At 37.3% G+C, this 27,965-nt stretch overlaps 1 protein-coding gene across 1 annotated transcript; it reads left to right on the plus strand.

The window, feature by feature from the left end:
* FMO1 (flavin-dependent monooxygenase FMO1) lies at nucleotides 1-27,818 on the plus strand. Its single transcript, NM_001184982.1, is given in 8 exon segments — nucleotides 1-133; nucleotides 9,574-9,767; nucleotides 16,689-16,827; nucleotides 23,147-23,318; nucleotides 25,227-25,499; nucleotides 25,669-25,829; nucleotides 26,228-26,371; nucleotides 27,299-27,818. Coding segments are annotated over 8 exon segments (1,380 nt in total). The 5' UTR covers nucleotides 1-40; the 3' UTR covers nucleotides 27,503-27,818.
* The last annotated feature ends 147 nt before the right edge of the window (nucleotides 27,819-27,965 follow it).

A 27,965-nucleotide genomic window follows, 5' to 3' on the forward strand; every position in this document is an offset into this window, starting at 1 on the left:
TTAAGTTATATATTTTTTTAATAAAATATTTAATGGTGTTATGGACAGTGAACTTAAAAACACAATGTATTATTACGTGACTCTATTATGCATGTTCAATATTCTCTTTGTCAATGTGAACGGATTGACTCTGGTATGTTGTTATCCTTGTTTTTTTTTGCTTATTTTTTTTTTTTTAGGTAAGTTAGGTTTGAGGTTTTTTTTTCAGCGCGCTGGCAACTACAATTTTATATGATTCTGTATTTAGTTTCAAATGTATACATACCAATTGGGAATAGTACATACTTTTGTTCTTTTGTTGGTGGTGTTGGACCGATTGGTTAATACTAATTTAATTGTAGAAAGCTTTTAAAAACTTCGTCAATTACGTATTTGAAAGAGTTATTATAATTTTCGCGGCATTTTTTTTTTATTCTTTAAGCGAATAACTTGTTTTTCTTTTTTAGGATTACTTTAGTTATATATGATAATTTTGGGCATTTTCCTGTTATCCCAAATAGTAGATGTTAATATATTAAAGCACACACATATGAATACAGAAGCAACCACTTTTTTGATTGATTTGTTTATATTAATTATGTTTGATTTTTTCTATTGTTTTATTTTGACATAATTTATAAAGTTTTCACCTATTTACCGAAACAGTAAAACGAATAATATTGTCGCGATCAAAAGTCCTCTAAGTTGTTTTTGTTTCTGTCGTAATAAAATCACAATGTTTATCCGAGATACGTGCTGTTTTTCTTCAGTAACTTTGTTAGTAAAAAAGTGATATAAACAAGGAAATACTTAACAATTCTGCTCTTATTTTATTCATAAAGGCCAGCAGTGCTTCAAATTAGGTCATGAAAATGTTGAAGGCAGTAGAGTTTATTATTAATCATTTAATATCAATAAAATGATAAATAGATTGAATTGGAAGTCGATAGAGTATAAATAGGAATAGAGAGTAAATTATTAGTGGCGTAAAGTTTATGTGAATATCGATTGATAGATAGATTTTTAGCAAGGAAGAAAAGCTTACACAGGCACAGATATGACATACTATGTTAATAATATTTCTCAGTCGGCATACTTATTTTAAAAAGATTATTATCGTTCTGCATTATTGTACTTCAAAGCTGGATAGACCGTCTATTATTTCATTTGTAGTTTACACTCGACTGTCATTTAGATGGGATTTAATGAAAGCAAAATAGTTTAAAGTCCTTGTTTTTTTTTTTGTGCAGTTGGATTTTTATCCTTGCACTATTCCAGGTCTTGCGGATTAACTACAGGATTCCTTTGAACTGTTCCTTCACATGGTCAAGAAATTACTAACCAAAAAAAACAGTTTTTTTTTTTAAATAAGTTTGAATTTTTGATTGCACAGATGCGTGAAGTAGTTCGTAATCCAACTTGAGTTAATTGGCTGTCAGAGTCCATAGGTAACAACAACGTGGATACCGCATTTTAACTTGAGAACTAAGGTTGAAGTTTCAAATGTATAGTAATAAGTATTGGTACGCTTTGCTTAGTAACCTAAGTCGTGTGCTTAGACATTATATGGTGGTGCCTATCACTGATGTGCTTATAACACGCCCTCTTACTAGTCTCAAATATACCTGTGGAAACAAATTGCTAAACTTGTTCACTCATAGTAAATTTCAAAAGTATATACAAATATATCTTCAAAAGGCATTCAATGAATCTCGAAGAACTCTGAGTACCGCAACATGAATAATTTAAAAAACAAAAATATTCTATGACTTGTTCGTTACTAAGCTAACTAGTTTAAAACAGAAAATAATTAAGTTCTCGTTAGTTAAATAAGAACGAGACACGTAGGAAACTATAATTAGTGATTGCATAACAAGTTGTGCTTTTAAGTAGGTACTTATAAAAAATACCTTGACGACTTTAAAAAAAATGAGAAATCAGTTATGATGTGTTTTCTCTTCATGTATTCGCGTGTGCTTACATTTGAAAGCATCGGATAGCGGTGACAGAGTGAAGACCCATCTTTTTTTGCCCTTATTGGCAGACGAGCATACGGCCCACCTGATGGTGAGTGGTTTCCGTCACCATTGGATTTCAGCAATGCCAGGGGCATAGCCAAGCTAAGAGCTGCCTAAAAGATTACTCTCTACAAGATCTCCACGCTTAGTGTATTTTTTTTAAGGGAAAATAATATAGATATTCGAGAACACGTTACACCTCATCATCTGGCCTTAAGACATGAGTCCTTCTACTATGGAAAACAGAAACTGATATATAAGAGACATACCTAGTCAGGTCATAAATTCTGTCACATGTTTAATATAAAATAATTGAAACAAGTTTATTCATTATGTAACCATTCATATACCAAAATGAACTTAACAAAACATAGATTCTTATGACACTAAAGTTTATTCAAAATGACCTCCGTGATTTTGAATACAGGCCTTCAATCTGCGCGGCCAGTCGTCTATCGCAGCACGAACGAGGTCCATGTCAATATCGGCGGCTGCCTTAATCAAGGATGTCTTGAGTGACTCCAAATTGGGATGAAGCTTTGAGCACGCCTTTTCCTCCAAGTGTTGCCATATCTTGTAATCTAACGGATTCAAATCTGGACTGGAGGAGGGCCAGTCTTCGTGCCGGATGAAGTCGATTTCACGCGCTGCCAGCCAGTCTTGTGTGCTCTTCGCTCTATGAGCTGGCGCCGAATCTTGTTGGAATACCCAGTGCCTGTTATTGAACATGGTATGAGAAACAGGTTCCACAAGAAGAAGAAGGAGGGTCGTCGTACCCCCTTTCGGGGGCACGGAACGGGCCTCGGGGCAAACCCCACTGCCCGGAACGAAGCTCCCTGCCACACAGGGCAGGGGTGAAATTATGCAGGACGGGATGAAGGGGGCCTGTTCGCAGCGTGCACGGCACACTCACATCGACAAAAATAGATACTTAAATATAATACAATGGGCTGGTCTGGTGGTGGCTGGACGCCCGTGGAGGAGTCACCCCGGCGCCGGCTGCTGTCCTCTGCTTCCTTACAGCTAATTTTTTTTTTTTTTTTTTTCTCTCTAACTACTAAAACTATAACTATAAACTAACTAAAACTAATCTAACTAACTATACTAACTATTTACAATAGCTACAAAAAAAAAACAAACAACAACAGTCAGCACCGTGGGGCCCGCCACCGGCCCCATGCCGCGGCCCGCCCTCTACAAACCAGAGGGGGAGCCGCGGCACTAGTTTGGCGCTCAACCGCTAAGGGCTCCCCAGAAGGGGAAGACCGTCGCGGGGAGGGACCGACGTAAAAACACTCCCCTTAAGGGGGAGTGGTCCACCCGCAGGGTGGTTGAAATGGGTCCCCATAGGGGGGCACCCCAACAGTGTGGGGGGAAGGAAATGTAGAGTGTGGACAGCTCAGTCCCATGGGGGCACTCATTATGAGCACTCCCATATCACTCCGGTTAAGCCGACTATCTTACCATAGAAGGGGGTTCCAGTAGCTCCCTTGGTAGCGCCCTACCATCAGGTGGTCTGGCGTGCAAGGGAGCTATATTGTGGAGATGCTCGTGGGGTCCACCGTCAGCCCGCTCGTACATGTTACGAGCTAGCCTCCGGATGAACTCCTCGAGCGACTCCACATCTAGATCCCGGGCGATTACGTCATTTCTGACGTAACGCCCTGCTCCGACTATCGTGCGAAGAGCCAGATTCTGCTGGGCCTGTAACTTCACCCGCATGACCTGCGGGATGAGGTGATACCAGGCCGCAGCTGCGTACGTGATACGGGAACGAACATACGTCTTGTAAATGCCGAGTCTAGTCCTGGTCGGCAACCTGGAGGCCAACACCGGCCGGAGGAGAAACCTCGCGTAGCGGGCGGCCGCCAACGCCGACTTGGCGTGGGCGGTCATCCTCAAACTCCGGTCGATATTGACTCCAAGGTATCGGACACTGGGCCTAAACTCGACATTGACTCCACGAAGACTGAGCTGTCCTGGGACGACTCTTGTGCGGACCGGACCGAAGAGAATAGCCGCGGTCTTCCCCACGTTGATCGCGACCCTCCATCGGTCCAGCCACTGGGGCAGTAGGTCCAACAGCCTCTGCATCCTCGAAATGGCCGCAGAGAGGAAATTTGAGGACGCGAAGTAGGCGTTGTCGTCGGCAAACAGCGCCAACTTCACGTCGGCTTCCCACGCTTGGAGGTTGCCCTCGAGCGTGGGAATGTCGTTGGTGTAGAGAGCGTAGAGGACTGGTGCCAGGACGCTTCCCTGGGGAACTCCGGCCGTGACTGGGCGCACCGACGACTGGGTTCCACAAGGTTCGTCAGGACTGTATTTTGATACACTACTGCATTCGTTTTTACACTTTTCTCACAAAAATGTACCTCTGTTAAGCCCCAATAGGAAACTCCCAACCATACCCTGAGCGAGGATGGAAAATGACTTCGTTGGACACGCGGAATACGGTTGCTCGCTTCTTCACTACTGTGTGCGTACACCTTATCATTTTGTTTGTTGTAGCTCTCTTCTACGGTAAAAATTTTTTCATCCGAAAAAAGAAAGTCCCGATATTTTTTTCCCGCGTACCGCTTCAACAAAGCGCGGCATCTCTTCAGTCTCAGGTCCATTAGACGAGCATTCAAACGATGTCCTGTTTTACTTCGATGTGCCCGAAGCCCTAAGTCTTCATTTAACACCCTTTTCACCGTGGTTCTGCTTAACCCCATCTGAAGGGCCAACAGTTTCTGCTTACGTTTGGGATTTCTTTGAATTCGCGCTTTCACAGCTTTTATCACTGCTGGAGTCCTAACAGACCGAGGGCGACCACTTCTTGACCTGTCATCTACACTAGAGTCTTCATTGTATCGTTTGATGGTACGATAAACGAATATTTTGGTTATATTCAAATTTTTCAGCATGTTAAAAATTTGAATTGGCGCGTAACCGCAACGATGCAACGCAATAACTGCAACACGGTCTTCTTTAAGCGTCCACTTCATATTTAAAAATGAGTAAAATTCTAAAAGTATACATTTTTATTTTCATGAACAATTCGAAATTCGAATTCAATAAACTATTTTGTGGCCAGCATTCTAAAAGAAAAGTTTTTACTGTGTGACAATACTTATGACCTGACTAGTTACAAGTAGATAGATCCAATATGCGGGTCAAATGTATAAAGATAAGGGATATAATTATTTTGTTCTTAGGTATTCCCGATTCATCATTTCGTTCTTATTATGTTTGTTTTATAATTTCAGATTGATAATAAAATTACAATGGAAAACATGCGTCATTGATATTTGAATATAATATAAGAATATTATTTGAATAGAATATAATGTAAGCGTTCTGTGTCTTCTTAATGGGGGACTTTCACATGCACACTGTGTAATGCATCCAAGTAGGTACTCGAATACAAACGCAGACTTTCGTAACCAACCGGCCACCGCTTAGTACTGATATACCTTCGTATAACTTAAGATTAAGTTGATGTGCCATTCAATGAATTCAGTTATTCTTAATGTACTTTACGTGCCCACGGCTGATTCTCTAAGCATCGGCACGTCGGACAGTTTCTAGGGTAATTTATTTATAAACATTAAACAATGCTGCACTTGAAGACTTTTTACACAGAGTAAAAAAATAAATAAATACTTGTTTTATTGAAGCTTCGTGAAAACGATTTGTTGTTTATAAATAAATTTTGCTTTGAATTAAATTATATTAAAAACTAGCTGACCCGACAGACTTCGTAGAGCCTCAATCGATAAATAAAATAAAATAGACTTAAAACAAACAAAAGGAATCCGTTCGACGGGGGACATATCAAAGGAAAAACAAAATTGTTATTTTTATTTAATTCCGAGCATTTTCATATTTATTTTAAACCTTTTAAACCTTCTCTGGACTTCCACAAATCATTCAAGATCAAAGTTAGCCAAATCGGTCCAGCCGTTCTCGAGTTTTAGCGAGACTAATGAACAGCAATTCATTTTTATATATATAGAAGATAAACATTGCAATATCTAATTAGAAAAATAAGAACCTGCCCCATAAGCGCATAATAAAAATTTCATCGAGTAACTTATCTATTAGGCCACGGACGTTTCTTTTTGTTGTTTAATTAACAGATAGTATTTACCTCGTCTTAATTTGCTATCTTGTGTGTTCGGGTGGTATTTTGTAATTGAAAGCTGCTTTCCCGAATATTCTGAATACAGCTTAGACTGGAGATCTTAGATAGCGACGTAAATGGCGCCGTCTACCATGACATATGAGGTCGAGGTGTCAGCTGTGTTATAAAATTGTCTTCAAACCGGAATGCAAATTGCTTAGCGGCAGAAATAGGCAGGAACATCTACTTCTGCGGACGTCACGATATTTCAGTACATTTTTAAAGCTATTATCTATACTTATATAATATTATAAAGCTGAAGAGTTTGTTTGTTTGAACGCGATAATCTCAGGAACTCCAGGTCCGATTTGAAAAATTCTTTCAGTGTTAGATAGCCCATTTATTGAGGAAGGCTATAGGTTTTATATATAAAATCACGCTAAGACCAATACAAACGAACACCAATAAAGAATGTTTCATAATCGGAGTTTTTTTCCCTTTTGAGGGTAGAGAAAATAATGTATGAATTATCAGAATCGGTTCGAGCATTCTCGAGAAATCGGAGAACATACATAGATAAAAAATGGTGGTCGAATTGATAGCGTCCTCTTTTGAAGTCGGTTAAAAAGCGTGATTTTGGCTAAATAGCTCCTTAACATTCTATTATTCAAAAATATTTTCACTTTCTACGTAAATGAAGTCGCGGGTAAAATTTAGCGTTATGCCTAATTAACTATTCCACGCGGACGAAGTCGCGGGCAAAAACTAGTATAATTATAAAACATTGTAATGGTAATCGAAGCTGTACTGGCGAGTCGTGTCATGGACGAGCGATTACTTAGCGGCATTGAAGCACGGCTTCATGGGAAGATGATCACAAGTGACATGATAATGCCTTTGTATTCTTATTAGGTAATTTTCTCCATCATATACAATTAAGAAACTTAAACTAAAGGTCGTCTTATGTCCCGGGCTGAGGCCTCCTCAACGTCTTCGTCAATGACCTGATAAAGGGAAGGGATCGTTAACTCTAAAAGCTTTATTTTAGCTGACGATATAATAGCATTCTAAATTAGATCAACGTTTGATTGACATAGCCGATAAAAAGATATAGGTCAATTGTTTCAAATTTAGACAGCAGAGAATGATAAAGGGTCTTTAGTGGTGTGAGGGGGTCTTGTGAAGTCTTGCGTGGGCGTCTTGGAATCACCACCCTGCCTATTTCTGCGGGAAAGGAGTAATGCGTTTAGGTTTGAATGATTGGGTAGACTTTGTACTATAAAACTGAGATTTAGAACCCATGTATCAAGTTGGAAAGCGGCATTTACGTTGTTGATAAGCCGTGAACAAAAAAATTTACAAACAATTAACTAGGTATACAACCAGATTACCCAATACAATAAAATAATATCTCTATAAATGGTCAATTCCTATTTAAGCAATAAATAAGGTTTCTAAATGTGGGGTACGAGATTGCAAAAATATTTCTTATTTGACATTAGCTTTGAGTTGTTTTGGTTTTGTAAACCTTTTTTTCATTTTCGCACGCTGTAATTTATAAATAGAAGTTCATGCAATCAATGACATATTATCGATATAAAATTATCAAATATTGGAATATAAATTGGACATTGTAAGTAAATTAATAAAAACATCATGTATTCCATTATCGACTAAACCAATTATTTTACGGCTTCGACTTAATCAAGTTATTGCCCAACAACAAAACTATTCGCGGATTCGTTGTGTGAATATGTTAACAAATCTATAGGTTGTGATTGGAAATCTAATCGGCCTGTTCACTTGAATTCGTACGCAAAATTGTACCTTACAAGGCTATTGCGTTCTCCTGATTTGAATACGAAAATTCAATTATTAAATGTATTTGAATGTCTATGGTTTTTTTTTTATATATTCGTGTATTTTCGCTAACCAATTATAAGGCAAATGACGGAATTGTTATCTAACAATGTGTGAATCGAATTAATTAATCACCAAGAGTGACGTGTGGATCGAGCCGTTATTGATTGTAGTCGTCATCTAGGAAACGAATTAATTGAAGAATGCTGTTAATGTGAACGTAGCTTCTTCCGCCCTTTGTTCACATGATTTTACCTTACTTTTATTAGCCGTTGCGAGATTTATGACCTTAATCCATAAATAAAAAATACCAGAATTGTTCTAGAAAAAATTTAAAAACTCGCATAGTTATGTAATTAGCATTTATATATTATTCATTTATATATTTGAAAAGTAAGTCTTATTTTAGCGCCAAGAATCAAAGTATCACTGCTAATGTTTAGTCACCTTGATGTCCCGCATTGATCTAGAAGAAAACCAGGCTAAGCCACCGCGGAAAAGCTGTTTTGCATGTTAATAAATTTATTACGAACCTTACCTTATTGCAGATTAAATACAACCTTCATTCTTGTGTAAATGCAGGTTATGGAACCTATTTTTTTGGTAATCAATTATTTATTTCTGGTATTTCAATATTTGTTTTTTGTTGGATACTATTTTAATGCTTTTTGTATAGGATATGATAACGAAATAAGTGAACCAATAATGGATTACAGTCGAGCTGATTTAATAATCGTAGATAAAAATTGAGACCCCACCAAGTTCGCGTTACTGTTGCGTTACTTCTTCTATAATACTATCCACAGTAGCAATATCATCACTTATTTTCCTACCTAGCTTCCTAATTCCTAACGTCCTAAAAGAAATCATATCCATTTTTTACCGGTCTCGGTGGTGCGATAGTTAGTGCCCATAACTGCTAGACTGCAAATATTCTTGTGAAAAGCATGATTATTTGTTCTTTGTCTGAATGCTTACAATTCCCATAGTATAAGAAATCCTAGGGACTACATGTCCATGTGTGACATGTTCCCGGTTATTATTATTATAACACATACTTGCAGTAGTGGCTACCAATATAAGTGGAACCTAATTGTTGCCTTAAAAAATATGATGCAACGTCGTTGCAAATTGAATGAGCCCTAAAATAAAGGCTAAAAAAAATTGATTTGATTCCGAATTGTACGTCAAAATTAAAAAAAAATTAAATTCAAATAATGTGAAATAACTACTTTTAAGTGCAATGCAAAAAGTACTGGGAAAATTGTATTCAATACAAGCAATACTTTAATTACTACAATATTATTTGTTTTCGGGATGTTCTCCATATTTACATTTACGGCAACGTAATTTTAATTTTTTCATTGTTTTTTTTATTTCACGACTCACTTTTATTTGTTAAATACAACATCATTCTCAATTACGCATCCAAAAATTCCAATGTTCCTTTTTCTTTTTGAATTTAATGGACCGATTACACAATACGAAACCACAACAATAATAAATACAATTGATATCATACGAGTTTGTTACTTCTGATTCTAGTAAGTAAATACTAATGAAGTTAGTACCCACTAGTGAAAGCCTATAAATATTAAATGGTTGTTGCAGAAAACTTCGAGAGCGTGCATCATCGGCGCTGGATATTCAGGTTTGGGTGCAGCCCGCTATATGAAACAGTATCACGTCAACTTCACAGTTTTCGAAGCGACTAGAAACTTCGGCGGCACTTGGCATTTCGATCCTCACGTTGGTACAGATGAAGACGGCCTGCCAGTCTTTTCTAGCATGTACAATGACTTAAGGTAAATGGTTTTTGAAATTACTTTTCTGCGACATTTTCAAATTCGCATAACTGGTAAATAGTTCTTGATTAAAATAGGTTTAATCAAAGTTAAGTCTATTACGCGTGCTGGTTTATTTTAAAGAAAGCATATCGTATCCTAGAGAGTTTTTCCAGCCAATGACAACAATGAATAATTAAGCAGGGCTTTATTTAATCTATATTATACTATTACTTAAATATTTTTCGGGACTCGTCGAAATAAACTACTTACGATACGATATTGCATATTTTATTTTCAATATATTATTTGCTGTACACGTGCAGCTTATGGGCTACAAAACTCAAGGCTCGTACCGCGCCTTCAGGGTTCAGTACAGTATCGCTTTCAGGGGATTCGTGGGCTTGCCTCATTTCTGTAGCGCTTATGGTATGTTCGCGGATGCACGTGTCTTCCACTCTACTATACGAAAGAGGAATGCAGCCCAAACACCCTATTGAAATGATTGCCAGTAGGTGTTTAGTGTGTTATAGATAATGTTTATTTGAATCGCTAATGCACCGTTTCTCATGGGATAGTGTAGTATTGAATTGTATATATTTTTATTTAAACGATTTATCTTGTAAACATAATTGTTATTTTGATACGAATTTAGTTTTCCGAGATGTAGGTACTAACATAACGAGTCCTGGCTACTTTAATAAATGTTACTAACATTATTAATATTTCCGACCTTTCGAATAATTTCCAGTTTTCGTGGGCGCGACCGATTGATCAGTAAAAGTAGTTGTAATTATGTTACTTAATAATAGCTTATCTGGTTTGTTAATAAAAAAGTATAACGGATTAGCGGCCCCGAGATGATGGACTACCTAAAACTCCAACTTCTGTATTTTTGTTACATAACTTAGCTTACGTCTTATAACGATTTAGCGGGCTTTGAGTTTCGTAAGCTTTAACTATGTCTGGGAGTAAGTTTGTAACTATGTTTGGGAGTGGTTGTAGCCGCAAGTCGCGTGGGAGTAAATTGATATTATAGCAGTTTTTTTATTGCTTATATGGGTGGATGAGCACACGGCCCACCTGGTTTTAAGTGTATACCAGAGTCTATAGACATCGACAACTTAAATACCGCCACCCACATTGAGTCATGAGTTCTAATGTCTTAGTTTTCAAAGTACAATTACTACCTCACTGAAATAGGCAGGGTGGTAGTGCCTACCCGTGCGAACTCACAAGACGTCCTACCACAATAAATATTTATATTTTATCAAACGTGAATATTTTAACCCTCAATTTCAGGATGAGCTCATTTCCTTGCCTATATGTTGTGCCTGCTTACAAAGTGGAGTAATGTAAATAATGGGTTTTTTTCTTCGCAGCCAACATAATATTGGTATATTATTATATTATGATAATATGTTCTTGTAGTTCATGTTTAAATGCTAAAGTCAAAGCGTGTTCCGATGCAATACTAGGGAAGGTGTTAAATTTACGCCAAACATAACAGCGACGTTATTTTAATATTGACTTAGCGAAACCGTCTCTTAGATAATAATAAATAATGTATAATATTTAGACTTGTATCGTCACTTGTCCTAGTTTGCAGTAGTCAATCTTATTCGATTACGAAATAAAAGAAATTCGAACATCTTTTGCGGTATGTGCATGTTTGTCATTCATCTTAAATGTTCGACATTATTACGGAACGATCATAAATCATATAATAGGTTCAGTAGATGATGACCGAACTTTGCTCGTTTTTTTTTTTGATAACGCCATCTTGTTGTTTCTTTAAAGCGGTTAGTTGCCCTCAATTAAGAAAAATAATATTATTATTCGCCAATAGATGTCGGGAAGAGTTGATTATTGAAAACACGAATAAAATAACATTTTCTGAAAATAAATCGTAGCTAGATCGATTTATCGCCCCCGAAATCCCCTGTATACTAAATTTTATGAAAATCGTGGAAGCCGTTTCCGGGATTCAGATTATATACATATATATTAATATACAAGAATTGCTCGTTTAAAGGTATAAGATAAGATTAGGAAAATCAAAAGTTTCGTAAGCTGTCGTCGTCCGTATGCGACCACAAAAACTACGAAATATCCGAAGCGAAGAAAACAATATAATAACAACAAAAAACGTGAGATTAATTCGCAGAAGTTGAGTCAGTTAATATTAAAATCATTTATTATTCTCATATAGCTCTTCACAGGCGCTTTCAAATCCTAATGACCTCAGTACCTACCGATTCCATAATTATAATTTGCGTAATTACTAGTGGTAGGATCTCTTGTGAGTCCGAGTAGGTACCACCACCCTACCTATTTCTGCCGTGAAGCAGAATGCGTTTCGGTTTGAAGGTTAGGGCAGCCGATGTAACTATACTGAGACCTTAGAACTTATATCTCAAGGTGTGTGGCACATTTACGTTGTAGATGTCTATGGGCTCCGGTAACCACTTAACACCAGGTGGGCTGTGAGTTCGGCCATCCATCTAAGCAATAAAAAAAAAACAAAACAAAACCTACCGATTCAAAATGCGATTTTACCACTTGTCTAGTCATCACCTTGAATTTTACTATTGCAATTTACACTGGTAAACGTGCTTATCTCACTCACACGCTTGCGACGTTTGTCATTTCATTTCCAATACCTGGAATCGTTCATCTGTAGTGCGTTTCAGAGATAATTTTTAGCATCTATCATCGAGCTCTATAATGAACTACAGAATTCGGTGTGCCCAGAATGGTATCGCTTCTGACTTCTCATCTGATGAGCGGTAGCTTTAGCATCCAATGTAAGCTTCTCGGCGTCAATTGTAACTAGAAATAATAAATTCATAATAATATTCATAATAAAGGCACATGCGGTGTGCAGCGCTGTCGTAATCACTTATTAAACGACTTTCCTATACCCTCGTCCTATCGTCCGATCTCCGCCCGAGACAGAACCAGGCAGAGATAAGAAAGGTGACTGTAGTCAATATTGATATCAGAAGTGCCACCCCTCTCGAGGACGCCTGGTTAAGGGAGTCGTCGGTAAGCAATAACCTTACGACGGCCATTTCGGTTCGTGGCCAGTCCGCCCAAGCGGCACTGTTGATGTTTCGGTATATCCCGCCGGACCGGAACCAGCCTTCTGAATACGACGCGTCAGAATGTGATATACCTTAAATCAGTCGTACTTCTTTTATGTCAACAAGGGGGCGCGCCGGACCCCCTACAGCGGGCTTTACCGCTAACACAGCGATTTTTCATTGCCTAATCTGAAACAGACCATGGCCAAACAAATTTTAGGTAGTTATCGGACCTCAAAGAAATGATAACGTAATGCCACATGAAAAAGGCCAAGTCTATCTATCTATATATATAAAAATGAATTGCTGTTCCTTAGTCTCGCTAAAACTCGAGAACGGCTGCACCGATTTGGCTAATTTTGGTCTTGAATTATTCGTGGAAGTCCAGAGAAGGTTTAAAAGGTGAATAAATATGAAAATGCTCAGAATTAAATAACAATTTTGTTTTTCCTTTGTTGTGTCCCCTGTCGGACGGATTCCTTTTCTTTTTTTTAAGTTTATTTTATACAAAAGTTTAGGTCTTTTATTTATAGTATAGTATAATTTTAAAGGCTGTCCCACTTTTCAAAGAGATCGCATTACTGATTCACGGCAGAAATAGGCAGGGTGGTAGGATCTACCTCTGCACCTTCATAAGACTTCGTACAATCGGTGATATGTCAGGTGAGTTTCTTGGGAAGAGGATGAAACTTCGAAACTTTGAAAACTCAAAAATATTTTTCGAAGTGCTAAGTTGCTGCTCGAACGAGTATAACAACGTTTGTTATTTAGTTTAGTTTATTTCGTTTTTGTGGCCTGTTAACTAGATGTATGTAATGTTGAATCATAACAGATCGATGTGGATCTGTTTCAGCAACCCTACTATCCTATCCACAATACTATATCGACGCTTGAAAGGCAAACATGACTAAACGACAATGCGTGAACTTTACAGTAGACTAATTTAAAGTTGAAATACCTGTAAACAAAATTTATTTTAACGAATCTAGCTGTAGTAGAATCTAGCTAGTAGCTGTAGGATTGAAATGATTTTAATAGACCTAGAAATATATATTTTTTGCGCATTGAATATGGTTATTGCCTATCATTTATGTACAAAGCAGTTATTGTCGCTTAGTCACTTTTGCCTTTCAAGCGTCGATATGGATTCACTAGCACTTAAGAGAATTGTCTTTTTTCTTTGTATTCACATCGCAAAATCAGACTACGTGTGATTTTTGCAATATATCATTGTAGTATCAATCAAAATAACTATGCAATGAAATAATTACAAAATCTATTCTCATTACCTCCCGTTTTTTCTTTACCGAGATTACCGAGCTACGTTGACCAAAAGTATAGATAAAATACATATCGTGCTTTTATTTTTTTATGCCGAGACTCAAATTTTAATTGTAAATTTTCGCGGTCACGTCTACAACATCTGAAGGTTATGTATATCAACACAATAACTAGCTATGTTTGGCAGTTTCACCTATTTTTTTTCGGACAGGGGCTCATACGAGGTATCCACGCCTAGTTGACGCACGGGGTATGCTAGACTTGACGGTCTGAAGATTTTGAAAGCAGACCGCAGGCCCAGGGATGTTTAAGGGCCCTACCCACCAAACGACTCCCTTTGGACCCTCTCACCTAACATCCAATCTCCGCCCGGGGTCAGAACCCAGGAAGAGTAGGAGTTTCCCGCGGTCAACACTTAGCGTTTCACCTGCGTTCATTTCGTCTTAAATATTTCGAATAAGCTGAACATCCTTAGATTGGTTGCAAACTTAAGCTTTAAAACTTAAACATGATTATCGGTCCAGTAATTTCTTATATGTTTCTGAACGTATGCCAATAGGGTTGTCTCAAAAAAAACCTTCGTTTTTTTTTTTTGTATTGCCCTTGTAGGCAGACGAGCATACGGCCCACCTGATGGTGAGTGGTTACCATTGCCCATGGACTTCAGCAATGCCAGGGGCAGAGCCAAGCCGCTGCCTACCGCTTAATACTCTCCACAAGCCTCGTTTGAAGAAGGACATGTCATAGCGCTCGGGAAACACCGTGGAGGGGAGCTTATTCCATAGCCGGATGGTACGTGGCAAAAAAGACCTCTGGAAACGCACTGTGGATGACCGCAGTGGCTCCAGGTAGTATGGATGAACTCTACTCCGGTGGCGGGCGGTGCGATGGTAAAAACGACATGCCGGTATCATCTCGAATAATTCCTCAGAGCACTCATGGAACATACGGTACAAAACAGAGGGAACCGAAGTCCCTCCGCAGACCTAGAGGTTCCAACCGATCCGTGAGAATATAATTGATTTAAAAAAAGACTGACTTGGTAAACAAATCAAATTCTAATGGAAAGTATACAAGGTAAACAATATGTAGCAGTATGCAATATGCAGTGAGCAAATGTTTGAAGGTTGGTCTTACTACAGATCTTACATTATTAGTAGTATTATTCGAAATTATCTTTGGGAAAGGACTGTGGATGAGCCCAATTTGTGTGTCCAAGTAGTGAAAATGAACTCTGCTTTTGTAGTGTATGGTAAACAATTAAACATATATCAAATTTTAGTGTAAAAATCTATGGGTACCTCCGTAATATTTTGGCATTCTATGTATCTTCAATATATGTAATATGGGCGAAATCTGTAACTGTTTAATTAAAATAAGATAAAAATAACAGTTAGGTACCTATATTATTGCTTTTAGTGAATTAGGATTTTTACATATTTTGCCAATAAATGCAAATCAAACCGCAAAAAACATTGGACTTTATAATGACAGTTTTATGGACCATTTTCTATGGCAGGCAGTTTGGTAAAATTTCCTTCTTTTTAAAAGTCCTCTGTCATTATTTGTCTTTTATGTCGAAACCAATCTCTCTTGGTATCGTTTAAATATACAGTTAATACAAAGTTGTTTATTTGAATTGATCTTTATCTATCTAATTTATTTCGTTTTAAAAATGTTACTAGAAATCAATGCTTCAAACTCGTCTTTGTCTTCATAGCTGTGAAGTAGGACTAGGAATGTCAGCATACGTTTTTGAATGATATATAGTTAGGTACAGATTAACAATTGTTTTGAAGTTTAAGACTGTAACGACACAAAAGGTTATTTTATCATCGTGCTTGTGAAAACGTGTCTACGCTGTCATTCATGCAAAATCGTTCGAGATACGCCAACTAATTGAAGCAAATTACACGTCACATATATATACCTATTTCGTCGATGATCCTATGCTAGATCTTTTCAAGGAGCATCAACAATAGCTGTACAATATGTAATACATAATAATAATAATAATGCATAGATTTTTTTATTTTTTTTAATGATTCAAGGATTACTGGTGGCCCGAAGGCCTTTCCAGTTTCATCAGGTGGGCGAGCAAAGGCTCAGCCAAGAGGGGTGGGATTTGGTAACAACTGCCCGAGCGCCTCCGAAGGACACCTAACAACTCAAGAGCAATTGCTTCGCGAATGAATCTACTACCGGATGGAAATCGCGACCCGCTGAGAAGATCCGGCGAGAAACTCAGCGGGCTGATGCATGGGTTAGGTTGCACGTCGACATCTTTGTCGAGTTCGACGAGTAGGGTTACCGGGGTCCCTAAGCCTGCTTCTAGTATTAGAGCTGAAGGCTTCTAATGCAAAGGTTATTGGATCTAATGGATCCGTAAGGACGTGTCTAGGGCGTCGACGGTGACTGGCTCCTGCATAATCAGGATTCAGGGAAATGCATAGAATACGAAAAATCATAAACGTAATATATACGTAAATATATACGTAAATTCATTTTTTAAATATTTACGCGCATGGAGAGAAAATCTTAATAAAGTTGGCTCAGTTTAAATTGTTTGTTACAGGACGAATACGCCACGTCAAACCATGGAATATTACGACTTTCCATTTCCCGAGGGAACCCCGTCGTATCCATCGGCAACGTGCTTCCTCGATTACTTAAAATCGTTTGTGAAGCATTTCGATTTACTCAGTCATATTCAAGTAAGTTGCTGGATCATTTTTTCTTAAGACGTTTATCTGAATTATCCTGAACTGACTTGCGAATGCACCTCTTAATTATGAACGAACTGGGATAATATTATAATATTAACCGTATAATAATTTTATCTTATCTTATACCTTTAAACGAGCAATTCTTGTATATGAATATATATATAATCTGAATCTCGGAAACGGCTCCAACGATTTTCATAAAATTTAGTATACAGGGGATTTCGGGGGCGATAAATCGATCTAGCTACGAATAATTTTTAGAAAATGTTGTTTTAATCGTGTTTTCAATTTTCAACTTTATCGATTGACTCTTCCCGACATCTATTGCTGAATAATAATAATAGTTCATTGTAGACGTTTACTGTTTTATTCAAGTATATTGAAAACTTTTTTGATTACATGTCATTGAAATGTTTACAAATGGTACATTTGGCATACCTAGAAACTCTTCTATTGGTTTGTTTTAGATTTTTCCTTGAAACCAATTTACCATTATTTATTAAATCAAGGATTTTTGCTTTAGATCAAGCCTATGACGGTCCATCTAGAGTTGTTTTAGAGCGGAGCGTATATATCAAAAGGTGAATGTGGCGACTATCTGCCTTAAAACTTAAGGTTGAAATTTCAATTGTATTGTAACGGCTCCTACCTATTAGGTAGGTAGGATTAATTACGCGTGCGGCAAGTTGACAACTAGAAAAAAAAGTTCACTCTGACAAACAACAATTAGGTAATTAAAAGTAATTACCGGTAATATTGCGAATTTGGTTCTCTTAATGAGATTTTATTTCTTCGTCTTTTAAGTTATTTTAGAGCATGTATTCAATATTATATTTAGAAAACTGTCTCCGAGAGGATTTTAGCCCGGCCACAGTTGCAACATACTACTCTGAGAAAATAACGTTTTTTATTTGAAGTCATAATAGATTCTACATTGGTATGACATCGTGCGATAAAAAGGTTATAACAATGCATTGAAATGCACACCAAAGGAAACGCACTTTGGAAAGCTAATAAGTCTGAAAAGTTAATTCTTAACACGTTTTGCTTTAGCTATAATAAATAAAGTGCATATTACGTTTGTCGTATTTCGAAAGAATGCGTGTTGTAACAATAAACGAAGTTCCTTTAAGCGACATTTTAAAATAAATATGGTAGTGACTGGATGGTCGTAATGGCCCGCTTCGCTGGTGATTTAAAATTAACATTATTATTTATTGTCATTATTATTAGGGAGTCCAACACTCATAAATATTAGCCTATCTATTAAGTACATGTACTTTCTACATGGATAGTCAATAGTATGCATGGTTAAGTAGTTATAACGGAACATCCGTAAAAACCACTGTAGTAAATTTGTATAGACTCATGCGTATTTTTTGTAAATACAATTAATAAATTAATTAATTACATATTTCATTTAAAGCATATTTAATTTAAATAGCTAATTATTTTTGATGAGAATCATAACTAGTTTATTGTAAATATAATTAATTATTAGAATATTATAACTAGGTTATTAATTAATTTGTAATTAGGTTTAACGATTCTTTTTTTATGTAGTTGGTTACATTAGGGCCCCTCAGTATTTAACAGGTTACAGAAGTTCATAGATTTCACGCCGTGAACGCTGCCCGCTCTAACATACCTACGTAAGTTTTTTTTTCAATCTATTCGCTGGTAGCCTGACGGGCTATTCTAGCTACATACTGGCAGGTGAGCTCACGGGCTCAACTTGAGAATGCTGCTAACACTGGCCCTAGGAAGAACAATGCCTCGCAGAATCTACCAACGGATCGGAAACGTATCCCACTGAGAAGATCCAGCAAGAAATTCAGTTGGCTACGTCTATGGGTTAGTTCGCAGGTCGAACTCAAATGACGAATTCGACGGGTTCGAAGGGAACGGTGTCCGGTGCTTGGAATGCCTAAAAGCAATAAGAGTGAATCGGGAGGATCCGAAATAACATGTTTTGGGCGATGGTGACTTTGTGTTGCCCCGTCACCTGGTCCAATAAGAGGATTGTGTCGCGCCGGTTTTTCCAAGTAGCTTTCAACGCTTCCTTAAGATACTTATGTAACGGAGAGAGTTAATGTGTGTACGGACCACGAAAGTGAAGACTACGCTTCCATAGGTCTCGAATTAAGTAATAACTTGCCTTAAAACTGCTACTAAGCCATATGAGGTCGTCTATTCAGCAAAACAAAAAAAACTAAGACTTTCAAGATTTATTCCCTTAGTGATCTTGAAATAAATCGTTACAATGCAAACAAAAAGGAACGTTTTTGTTGAGTTTTTTTGCCTCTGCGATGTATGTCGTGATATGCTTTGACTTCGATTGCAATCAGGGTTACTGTGTTATGCTGAGGTATGCATAACAGGAATTTTGAATGTAATACCTATATTATTTTTCCTATATTTATTTATTGAATTTCGTGCTTCGTCTATTTAAAATCCTTCACAAGTAACTAGCTTCCCATATAAACTTACAACATCCTTATATGAAATTTCGCACATCATTCAAAATTCGGTCACCGTCTTCGTCAAACCCGTCGCTTGCGACGCAGGGCTCGACGAGCGAATTAACCCCTATTGGGTTATACACAGCCCACTAAGTTTCTCGCCGAATCTTCTCAGTGGGTCGCGTTTCCGATCCGGTACTAGATTCTGCGAAGCACGGCTCTTGCTAGGGCCAGTGTTAGCAACACACTCGGTTTGAGCCCCGTAAGCTCACCTAGACGTCAAGGAGAAGCTGATATAGCCTCTCAAGGCTATCATCAGCATAGGTAGGGAAAAAAAAACATTTCAAAATATGTTTTATATCCACACAACATTTGTCGTTTCAATTCTTAAAAATTTACGCTTGTAGCCTCGGTGGCTTGGGCTCTGCGTTGATCTGTTGAATCAGACAGTGCGTCAGTCAGAACGATTGATTATAATAATATATGGTACGTAATTGATAAAACAAACAAAAACAATAATATTACAAACGACACAGTCACGACTTAATGTATTGTGTCGTTGTTATATGGCTTAAAGTATAAAAGCAACATTTATCGAAGAATCACGATTTATTAAATATTTAAAATCAACCCATGACTTTTAAGGAAACCTGCTCATGGCTGTCGAGTAATATTACAAAAGATTCACCTTAATTTTCCGTTCAAGAATTCTCATTGTCATTTATTTTTGTGGGTCGGCACCGAACTTTACCTTATGGGGAAAGCCCACACGCGTCTGATTACGACAATGATGGTTTAAAAGGTGCATAGTATAATTAATGTAGTATGAAGAAGACAGCCATTGCTTGTTACGTAATACCACCGCTTAAACGCGGTAGGTGTAACAACAACAACAAAGAATAATTATTGTATACGTAGTAGGTGGTGGTTTTTTTTTCATTTTCAATGGTAAACGAATAACCAGTTATGGTTAAATTTGAGTTCAGTGACATATTCAGCGTTCATCCATTTGATAAGATTAATATAATATAACTACCTGACCAGACCAGACTTTGCAGTGCCTCAATCGATAAATAAAATACCTAAACTTTTGTATAAAATAAACTTAAAACAAACAAAAGGAATCCGTCCGACGGCGGACACATCAAAGAGAACACAAAATTATATAATTCCGAGCATTTTCATATTTTTTCATCTTTTAAACCTTCTCTGGACTTCCATGAATAATTCATAGACCAAAATTAGCCAAATCGGTCCAGCCGTTCTCGAGTTTTAGTGAGACTAACGAACAGCAATTCATTTTTATATATTATATATATTAAATATTTCGAATATATTGAATTTTTATTTTAACACACTTTAATTAGATATGCATGCTTATTTGTGGGTAACGGAAACTTTTGAACGTCATTTTTATCGACCTCAAGACGTTCGATTAACTCGAAAATTTGTACACGCATCAAGAACAATACAATAGTATTATAGCTTAGCTTCAATGTACTGACCAGTCTCACAAAGGATTAAAAAAAAATTTAGATCGGTTAACAATCCTAAGCGCGTTTTTTTTGTTGTTTTTAAACCATTTATATTAATCTTAGCGATAAGACCGCCAATTGTAGGGGAGACCGGGGCAAGATAAAGTTCGGGGCAGGACGGGAAATAAGCTTTTGTCCATGAATGGTAATCGTGTTCGTCCCGGTAACGGCGCCATTTGCACGAAATTCAGACTGCGCAAGTGCGTCCGAGCAAAGCGAACGTATTGGATCTCGTTTTTGCGTTGTATAGGAAAAAAACTGATTTTGCAAGTGTTTTTATCCGGTTTTTGGTTAAGAAACTGATGTGCAGACATGTAAGTACTTGAATTAATATAATGTTTTAATCCTCAGCGTGTTGTAGTACTATAACACTTTAAATTCAGATTAGATTTTTGCGCCGGTAAGATTTAAGATTAGAATTGCTTCAACTTATTTGAATACATGTGGGTCGGGGCACAATGATCGGGGCATAACGGAATACTATCCCGTTTTGCCCCTTCCTTGTGGTTTAAATAATTTCTTCAGTGTACCTACTTACCTATCGATAGTATTGCAACCTGGTTAAGCAAACGTCCATAGGCTACGGTAACCGCTTTCCATCAGGCGAACTGTAAGCTTCTTTGCTGACTTAGTGGTATAAAAAAAGTATAAGTACATATTGTTGTAACTTCTACATAAGCAAGATATATCGTTGCTTTTCTCACAAAGTTTTTTTCTCAGATACAATGGTTCGAAACTATAAACGAAAAACAGATCGTGGCAAATGGGACCCTGAAGTTCTGGGTCTTATGGGTTCTTAATAACAGGATGGGGCTTCCTCGAGCCTCTGCTACATATGATGTTCCGCCGCCGTGTAAGAAAAGCTCGTGATACTGTGGATGACGACACTGATTCCGGTAACTACTAAGTATGCAGGAAGCACGGTTAACCGGAAAATAACTTCGTTTAATAGCTTATCAGTTGGCTCAGCGAAATCATATAGATAGCCCACTTAATGAAGAAACCGACATGGCAGGAGAAGATTGGCGTAAAAAACGAATACACAAAGTTGGAAATAAGAAGATAAAAAGAACTGAAAACAAGCATCAAGCTAAAAGACTCGCCAAAGAAATCGAATCGGAATATAGTTCATCTTAATTGGAGGACGGTGACTGGGCCTGCATCTATTGTGGTTACTTATACTAAGAGTCAACCGAGGGTTGGGCTATCTGCAGTATTTGCCATGGTTGGGCACACGATTCCTGTGCCGAAGTAGATGAAGAAGACGACGAGGCACACATTTGTGAACGCTGTCTGCCCGATTAAAATACGTACTCCTTTTGCCCCGTACCATTTCCCATCTTACCCCGTCCATGGGGCAAGACGGAAAATTCGCCACATTATCGTTAATCATTATTTGTCAAAAAACTTCTGTGATTTTGCTTGATAAAATTATTAATTTTAAGAAACAAATGTATAAGTGTTACTTATTTTCTTAAAGAATTTAATTAAAGAGTATAATTGTCTTTGTACAGCGAGTTTTGTCTTAGCTATCTCATCTTGCCCCGGTCTCCCCTACTTCTTTGTTTTTAATGTATCGCACTGTTTATTTGTTTTGTGGTGTACAATAAAGAATACTATCTCTCTCTCTCTCTCTCTCTCTCTCTCTCTCTCTCTCTCTCTCTCTCTCTCTCTCTCTCTCTCTCTCTCTCTCTCTCTCTCTCTCTCTCTCTATATTAGTACATATATAACGTTTGTTTGTCTAGAAGATTAGGTAGGAGATTCAACCAGGAGCCGATGTTACCTAATGAAACTTATGTAGACACATGGAAGTTTTTTCTTATTCCGAAAATGTTTTAATTTTTCATAAAATAATAATCATAAAACTGTAATTAAAGAACTTGTGTTCTGAAGTTCTTAAGTCTGAAGATGGGTGGCAGCAATCACGCTTATCTATTTATTTAACACCAGATGAGCCGTAAGCTGTCTTCGGTCGTCTGTGCAATAAAATAAATTTAGATTAAATCACTAGATACTTTTTTTATTTGTTATTGCCCTTGTAGGCAGACGAGCATACGGCCCACCTGATGGTGAGTGGTTACCGTCGCCCATGGACTTCAGCAATGCCAGGGGCAGAGCCAAGCCGCTACCTACCGCTAACTTACTTACTAAAATATTAAAAATACTTATACTTAACTAAAACAACTTTTAGTCTATATGTTCTAGCTAAAAAATAATTATTAAAGTCTTCGAAACATCATTGAGAACTACTCAAAATAAATTCATTAATGTCTCTGTAAATGTCCAGTTTTAGTATCGATTATTTTTCAGTTGCGCAGCTTGGTCACATCAGTGAAGTGGGCGGGCAATCACTGGAACCTTACTTACACAAAGACGGACACCAAGGAAAATGTAACTGAGACGTGTGACTTCATTGTGGTAGCAAATGGCCCTTATAATACTCCTGTGTGGCCCAAGTACGACGGAATAGACACATTCGAAGGTAAAGTCTTAATCAGCACAACACTCTAATTGAAATCTAAATTTAAATGTTTTAATACGCTACATCAGCTCTGCCGTAGTGTAGAGCGTCCTCAAACATGAGACGATATCAAAGTCTCAATTACATAGAAGTGGCATAATCTACTCTCACGTACCTATTTCTGCCGCGAAGGATGAATGCGTTCCGATTTGAAGGGTGGGGCAGCCGTTGTATTATGGAGCTAAGAATTAATTTTGTTGATTCCTTGGGCTCTGATAGTTACTTAGCACTAGGTGGGCCGTGAAATCTACCCCTCTAAGCAATTAAACAAAATCATTAAACTAATACTTTATGCAAGTTTTCTCGTTCATTTTACTGTTCCAGATTTATTCGGACCTTTTTTTATTACGAAGTACATTTATAATATTATCAGCACAATCTTGTTGCGATTGAGGTTTATCAGTTCGAAACAAACGCATCGTAAAAAATACAAATGAGGAAACAAGTTGCACAAGTAATTCCATCCATTTATGGGCATCGTACGATTGCAAACTTCTACTACGAGCAGCTTTGGTTGTGAAATACTGTTTAGCGTGTAGAGCCATAAAGTTTGAGAAGTAGAAAGAACAGTTTTCTAATTACGTAGCGACCTGTCTATACGTACATATATATCTAATGGGGGGAAATTGGCATTTGCGACATAAAATATTAGTATTAGTTATTAAGTCTAATCACAAGTCAATCCAGTTTCGTAGTCATTTGAAGGGCAAAGCCAAGTTGGCGTCCAAAATGCTGGGAGTTTTCAACAGAGGGAAGCGGTGCTTCACGCCTGGACAACGACTTATGCTTGATAAAGCACAAGTCCGGCCTCGTGTGAAGTACTGCTCCCACCTCTGGGCTGGGGCACCCAAATACCAGCTACTTCTATTTAACTCCATACAGAAGAGGACCGCTCGGATTGTCGATAATCCCATTATCACGGATCGCTTGGAGCCTCTGGGTCTGCGGAGGGACTTCGGTTAACTCTGCGTTTCGTTGCGTATGTTCCTTGCGAAGTGCTCTGAGGAATTGTTTGAGATGATTCCATCATTTTGTTTCCACCATCGCACCGCCCGCCACTGGAGTAGAATTTATCCATACTACCTAGAGCCACTGCGTTCATCCACAGTGCGTTTCCAGAGATCTTTTTTGCCACGTACTATTTGGCTTTGGAATAAGCTCTCCTCTACCGTGTTTCTCGAGAGCTAAATTTTTTTTATTTGCCGTTCTCGTCTACCTAAAAACTCGTAAAATGAAATAGTTGTTGAACGTCTTTCTTTTTTTTTGTTACTTTTTATATCTTAAATGAGCAAAAAATATGTGCTTATTTGTAGAACTTGTTCGTGTCTTGTTCTTACCACGTTCTTTTTTTTTTGAAATGTATTGGCAGTGCAGTGCATTCTGTGAGGTTATGCTTTTTTTTGATTGCGATAAACGCGAAGAGTAGGCTCGGTAGGTATTTTTAGTGATGACCGAAGACCATAGCATACAATCTTGAGACATGCTTTCGCCCTGCCCTCCGATTAAGAACGCATGACTGCTTCGCAGTAGAAATATAGGTACATATATAAATATTATCGGTGGTAGAGCGTGTTGTACCAATGTTTTTTTTTTATTGCCCTTGTAGGCAGACGAGCATACGGCCCACCTGATGGTGAGTGGTTACCGACGCCCATGAACTTCAGCAATGCCAGGAGCAGAGCCAAGCCGCTGCCTACCGTTAAGTACTCTCCACAAGCTTCGTTTGAAGAAGGATATGTCATAGCACTCGGGAAACACCGATTGTATGGTTGGAATCCATAATTTTGCCTATTTCCGGAGCCAAAAACGGGATCGATCAAAAATAACGAGAGTCAATACAAGTGCTTATGTTTCAATTCCGAATTTCAGGCAGCATGATCCACAGCCATGATTACAAAGATCGGAAGGCGTACAAAAACAGAAAGGTGCTTATAGTAGGAGCTGGAGCTTCAGGCTTGGATCTCGCGATACAGTTGTCCAACGTGACCGCCAAATTAGTTCACAGCCACCACTTGGTGTATAACGAACCGAAATTTTTCGATGGTTACGTGAAGAAACCAGACATAATGGCGTTTACTCCTAAAGGCGTTATTTTCCGGGACGAATCATTTGAGGAATTGGATGATGTAATTTTTTGCACAGGTAGAAGGATGATTTATTTTAATATATAAGTTAATTTGCTCTATGTTTGTCCAAACAAGTATAGAATTGTCAATATAATTTGAGTGTCTATTAGGCTTCGGTAACTGCCTCAAACAAACGGCGGATTGTTGTGAGATCATTTGAAAATTTGCTTTATCTTGCGTTGTAGGTTATGACTTCAACCACCCGTTTCTAGACGAGAGCTGCGGTGTTACCTCAACCGCCAAATTTGTACTGCCTCTCCATAAGCAACTTGTCAATATAAAACATCCCAGCATGGTATTTCTTGGAATCGCCAAGAAGATTATAACAAGAGTTATGGATGCTCAGGTAATTTGTAACGTGCTTACTAATAAAATGTTGACGGAATCTTACCGTATACTTTGCCTGAAATGTCAACTAGGTAAAGGGTATTGACTGTCTTGTGACGTCACTAGATAGTAAAATCCCTTTATCATCTGTGCACTTAATCTTATAAACAACACGCAAGCATATAAATTTCACAAACTATTCAATAAAATTAGCTTTTAAACAACATAAATTTACAAATGTATATAAATAGATTATTTTTTGTTCAAGCTTTATATTTGTAGTATAATCAGACTACTACAAGTTTGAGGAATCATTCAAAACAAATAACAATCATTTATTCTAAATAAATTCCTTTATAGATTTTGTGTATTTTCTTAATATAAATATTTAGGGCGTGTTCTCTTGATTTGTTTTAGGCTGAATACGCAGCACTACTAGCTTCGGGTAAATTGAAGCTTCCATCACAGGAGGAAATGTTGAATTCTTGGCTGAAACACATCTCTTCCCTACAGGTTAAGGGCATGAAAATTATCGATTTAAACGTAGTCGGTTCGGAAATGGTAAGAGTCTAATTATTTATCAAAGAAATAATATGTATTATTAGCTTATTTATTGCATAAGCATCTTTCTTAGTTTATAGTTAACTATAAATCATCAATTATCAGGTTTTAAATGATCGACTCAGTAAACAAAATTTTAAATTTGTTTGCCTTAAAGTGAAGATATAATGCGTTCATAGTATAGTTAGGAACACCAGTTTCATTATTGAAGAAACAGGTTATTCTTAAAACTGGATCGTGTTGTTTACCGGCAAACTCGGAGTATTAGTGATGACTTTTGGTTTGAGAATGACGGAATAGCTTGAGGCGTTGCTTAGTGACAGAAAGTACTATTTGAAATTGCCTATGTATATGCTTTTTTATTGCACTAGATGGGAAAGTGCTCGCCTTCTCCGTGGTTTTAAGTGATTACCGGAGCCCACGGAAATGCTACGCTAATGCTCATGCTGACATCCACATTGGGACGAGATCGAATTGTCAGTTTTATTGCATAATGTTTGTCCCACCACTTAAACCGGAACGTTCGACCATTTATTGATAGATTCTATATATTTATATTATAAAAAACAGGTAGGATGGTGGTACCCAACCACGAGGGTTCGCAATGTGCGCTAACATCAGTAATTACGCAAATTTATAGATTTTATGAGTTTGTTTTTTATTACTCGATATTATTCCTTCATCTTCGTGAAATCCCTCGTGAGCATTTCATTTCAATAATTGATACCTACCTGAGGGATTTGAGCACCGGTGCAATCGTTTGGCTTGGTACCAGTACACAGGACGTCTTATCCTTTAGGGTACAATCGATTATTATCTGATTCATATCACTAAATACTATAGACTGAGTAATAAAAGAATAAGAACATTTATCCGGAATTAACTCAATAACGTCTGCTTGCTTAAGATAATTTTATACATTTTAAGGATCAATATTTCGGCAATTTAACTGAAGAAGCTGGTGTGGTGAGAGCGCCCCCGGTACTCACAGCGATCAGGGATTTCAACGGCGTCAACCGTTTGGATGATTTGCTCAACTACCGCGAATACGACTATAGCATTATTGATAATTTTCATTACGAAAGAAAATATAATCCAAGGCAGAACATACCTTGCCCTGTCGAAGTGTGATATTAACTTTTTAAGTACTCTAATTATCTAAGTAATTATAGTTAGCCGAAGATATTACAAAGTTGCTTCAATAATGGAGTTGGGAAATGAACGGAAAGGTTAGTACATTTTAAGTTTACAATTGACGCGTCAATTATTCTGGTTGTGCGATTTTTTTTAAATAATAATAAAAAAAACGACTTGTTTATGATATTTACGTAATAATTAAAATTATTTGTTGGAAATGTGTACTTTGACATTCATTGTTAAAAATATAAATGCAAAGTAAAAAGCAATTAATTTGAATGAAATAAATTGAACGCTAAAATCCGCATTTCAACGCTTTGACAACTAAGTACTTAATTTTAAAATACAAATAAATTTTCGAACAAACAATTTTATTTCTTCTCAACGTTAGCATAGAGTTTAATTTTATTTTTGTAACCACATGAATGATTAAATTATACCGTTATCGTATGTAGCT

Source organism: Bombyx mori, chromosome 25 (assembly GCF_030269925.1).
Source record: "Bombyx mori chromosome 25, ASM3026992v2".
Classification (NCBI taxonomy): Eukaryota; Metazoa; Arthropoda; class Insecta; order Lepidoptera; family Bombycidae; genus Bombyx; species Bombyx mori.